This window comes from Sinocyclocheilus anshuiensis, unplaced genomic scaffold, assembly GCF_001515605.1.
Source record: "Sinocyclocheilus anshuiensis isolate Anshui unplaced genomic scaffold, SAMN03320099.WGS_v1.1 scaffold457, whole genome shotgun sequence".
NCBI lineage: Eukaryota > Metazoa > Chordata > Actinopteri > Cypriniformes > Cyprinidae > Sinocyclocheilus > Sinocyclocheilus anshuiensis.
Window position 1 is genome coordinate 3,886,901 of NW_015537939.1, and position 3,562 is coordinate 3,890,462.

General features: G+C 36.4%; 1 protein-coding gene across 2 annotated transcripts in view; it reads left to right on the forward strand.

The window, feature by feature from the left end:
- Positions 1 to 1,139: 1,139 nt before the first annotated feature.
- LOC107662310 (protein crumbs homolog 2-like) overlaps positions 1,140 to 3,562 on the forward strand; it is a 17,992-nt gene continuing 15,569 nt past the window's right edge. For both annotated transcript variants that reach the window (XM_016452299.1, XM_016452305.1), the window contains exon 1: positions 1,140 to 1,476. In XM_016452299.1, coding sequence (XP_016307785.1) covers positions 1,407 to 1,476 — 70 coding nt within the window. In that variant the 5' untranslated portion in view covers positions 1,140 to 1,406. The remainder of the gene's footprint in view (positions 1,477 to 3,562) is intronic.

The window sequence follows — 3,562 nt, forward strand, 5'->3', positions numbered from 1 at the left end:
TGTGTGTGTGTGTGTGTGTGTGTGTGTGTGTGTGTGTGTGTGTGTGTGTGTGTTTTGTTTTTCATTAATTGGCTTTGAGTCAAACTCTTTAAACAATCAATAAGGAGAAGTTCAATCCAAATATTCTCTGGAATATTTTTAGATGATTCAGAGGCTGGTGTCGGATCAACAAGTTGCATAGTTCATAAAAACAGGTCATTGTTGGTTTGGTAAGTATAAAGAAATGCAGCCTTGAATGACTAATGCCAATGGAGTGTGTGATTGCTGAACTCAGCAGGATAAAAGATCTCACCAGCTCATTATACACTGTTGGAAAAAATCAGCAGGGAATCACTTAGGAAAGGTTTTTTGATTGTCTTAATATGTGAAAGAAAATATCCTGCTGGGTTTAGTGTTTTCTAACAAAACAAATTCTGAATTACCAACATTAGATTACGGTGGTTAATCTTACCTGACCCTTCATTGTCTGATGTCCACCTGTTTATATTGCCTCTAGAAAGACGTTCCTAAAAGATTTAGAAAATAACAAATGCAGTTATGAATAAATTATTAATTGTGATAATATTAATAACAAAAAAAAGTCAAATTATAGGTGTGAAATGCATTTTAAATATAATCATATTTTATTTGTAGTTTACAAAATAAATGTAGGAATAAAAATCCCATACATGAATCAGCTAACTTAATTATACATTCAGAAACTGAAATTAATTACAAAGAAACAGCAAATAAAACTTTGAATTAAATGTAAAAGTTTTAAGTAGAACAACTTTGTTTTTTTGTTTTATTTATTTTAAGAACCATAAATTTGAATATGATGTGAAAAAAGGCAAAAGATATGATAGCTTTATAACCACACAAAAAAATATATAAACGTGATTATATTTTGTTGGTTTTGAGTTTTCCCACAAATACAAACACATTTGCTTTTATATCATTGACTTTTATACTTTTTATGTTAGTAAATGATATTGTCTATACAGTATATCCCCTATATATCCCCCCCCCCCACACACACACACACACACACCAAGGAACCCTGGTGCTGAAGTCCACTTCTGGTTTCCCGACCCTCCCCTCTCAGGGTGATTAGTGTGGTAAACCGCAGTGGGATTGGATGAGAGAGTTAGTCTCATTACTGCATGTACAATGAGCCACTGCTCTCAGCCTGACCGCTCCGATGCTGGACAGAGGAACTTTATATGAACTACACGACCTGACGTTTATAGGAATTAAGAGACTGAGGAGAATTTCAACAGAGCAGACTTCGAGATCATGCAGGAACTCAGATGTTTCATGTTCCCCAAGAGGGTTTAATTTGAAGGTTGCTCCACTATCAAGGACTCAAAGAGACATTAAGCTTAAAGGACTTCTAGTTTGGTTTGTTTGGATTGTTTCACATCACCATGGAGATCGGGAAAGTGCATCTGAAATGCCCCGGGACAGTTTTACTGACCATGATTATGTTCAAATGGGGTGAGTTTTCTCTCTTTCTCAATACCTACAGAAATCAGAGGAAAAGATGTGTTTTATTCTGAGACAGGCCGAGTATATGCTAGAGTCAAGAGCAGCAGGTTGGATGTTGTGTGTGGCTCTATTGCCTCTTTTTTGTCTAATTTTTGCAATAAGGTAAATCAAGGCAAATGCATGTGCTTTTATCCACACTATAAAAACAAAAATGTTATTAATAATTGTTCTATAATAATGCTATATCTAGAGACCAGAATGTAATATAAAAGGAGTGATGGGCTCTTTTGACTTGTACCAGTAAGCAGCCACCTAGCAACCACTCAGAACTCCCTAGCAACCACCCAACACTCTAGTGTTCTGGAGGTGACTAATTCATAAAAAATTTATTTAAAAAAACTTTTTAGATTTGAAAGAAAAACACTTTGTTAATTCCTGAGTGCTCATTTTATTGTTTACAAGATATAATATTTTTATTTCTTAAAAATAAAGTTTATTGGTATCTATCGTTCCATGAAGATCCATGGAACCTTTCCATTCCACAAAAACGTTCTTTAGATTAATGAAATGTTCTTCACACTTAGAATAAAAAATTTCTTCTTTGTTTTTTTTGGAACTCTTCACTGAAAGGTGGTTTGAGGAACCAAGATAGTTCTACACTCTTAAAAATAAAGGTTCCCAAAGGGGGTTTTCACAGCGATGCCATAGAAGAACCATTTTCTGGTTCCTCAAAGATCCTTTCAGTTCACAGTTCACAAAAGAACCACATTTTCTTAGAGTTAAGAATATTTCAATAATCTAAAAACCCTTTTCCATATTAAAGAACCATTTGTGGAATAGAAATGTTTCATGGATGTTAAAGTTTCTTCTTGGAACCAAAGATGGCAATAAAGAACCATAATTTTTAAGAGTGTATGGCGAAACACCCTTTGGAACATTTATTTTTAAGAGTGTATCATATCGTCTTCTGGTTTACTTTTGTTTTATGCTTTATCTGTTTTATGCTGACACAAATTCCTGGCACTCTTTTTAAGCATTAGTGTAGTGTTGTGGTCATTTTCGGTTATCTGGCCCTCCCATAGATGTGCACTGGAGTGTTACTTGCATCCCTCCTCCTGTCTGGAGTGAATATAACTGGTGCATGGTACAGACGGGAGTATATGGGGGAGGTTACTCATCTATTTTCCCTCCTTCCATCCATCCAGTCCGAATCTGCCTCGCTCTCAGGCCGCTGTCTGAAAAAAACTGAAAACTTTGGGGGGTGGGTTCCATTGTGTCCCGTTGCCATGACACCAGGGCTGAGTCATTTGGACGTTGTGTGCGGGTGGAATCTGCGTTAAGCACTTTTAGCGAGCTCTGTTTGCTTTTGCGTCCCATAGGCTTAACGTTCTTTCATCTGACTGCACAGCCAAGCTGCCTCTGAGAATTTAACTCTATGATGATCATATCCAGGGAATATTTCAGTGGAGAGTAACAAATCTTTACTCAAATCTTTTGAGTCTTCTCTGAAGATATATATAGAAGTAAATAGTGCATGTAATTGTCTGTTAGCATTCTGATCATGTAAGTGCAATCTTTTCTATTTTTACACAACACATTTCCACTTTAAATACATTTTGAGAGCAATATTAATAAGTTTTACTGGGACAAAGATTCAGTTAAATGAAATGCAAAAAAACAAACAGCATGCTAATATCGTTACATATCTTGCCATCCAGGTCTCAAGTGTGGAATGGCAATTACAAACAATGCATCTGTAGTGTATTTGCATTGAATAATGGGAGTCAATGGGGAAATTCAACGAGAGGAACAGTGGGTGAAACTGGTCTGATGTTCTGACTGAGCTGATAGTTCATGTCAAATCACGCATGCAAATGTGACATCAGGTGCTTAGGGAAACGAGGGGGAACCTGGAATTCACATTACTTTTTCAAAGAAAATGTCTACAATGGACCCTGCCCCCAACCCTAATTCCAACAAGAACACAGCGAGGGAAGAATAAATTCACACGACACAGTCCACCGCAGTCTCACAGTCAAGATTCTGCTAATAAAACTGAGCCTATATTTAAATTAATGTTTTGGGTAGTGTGTGT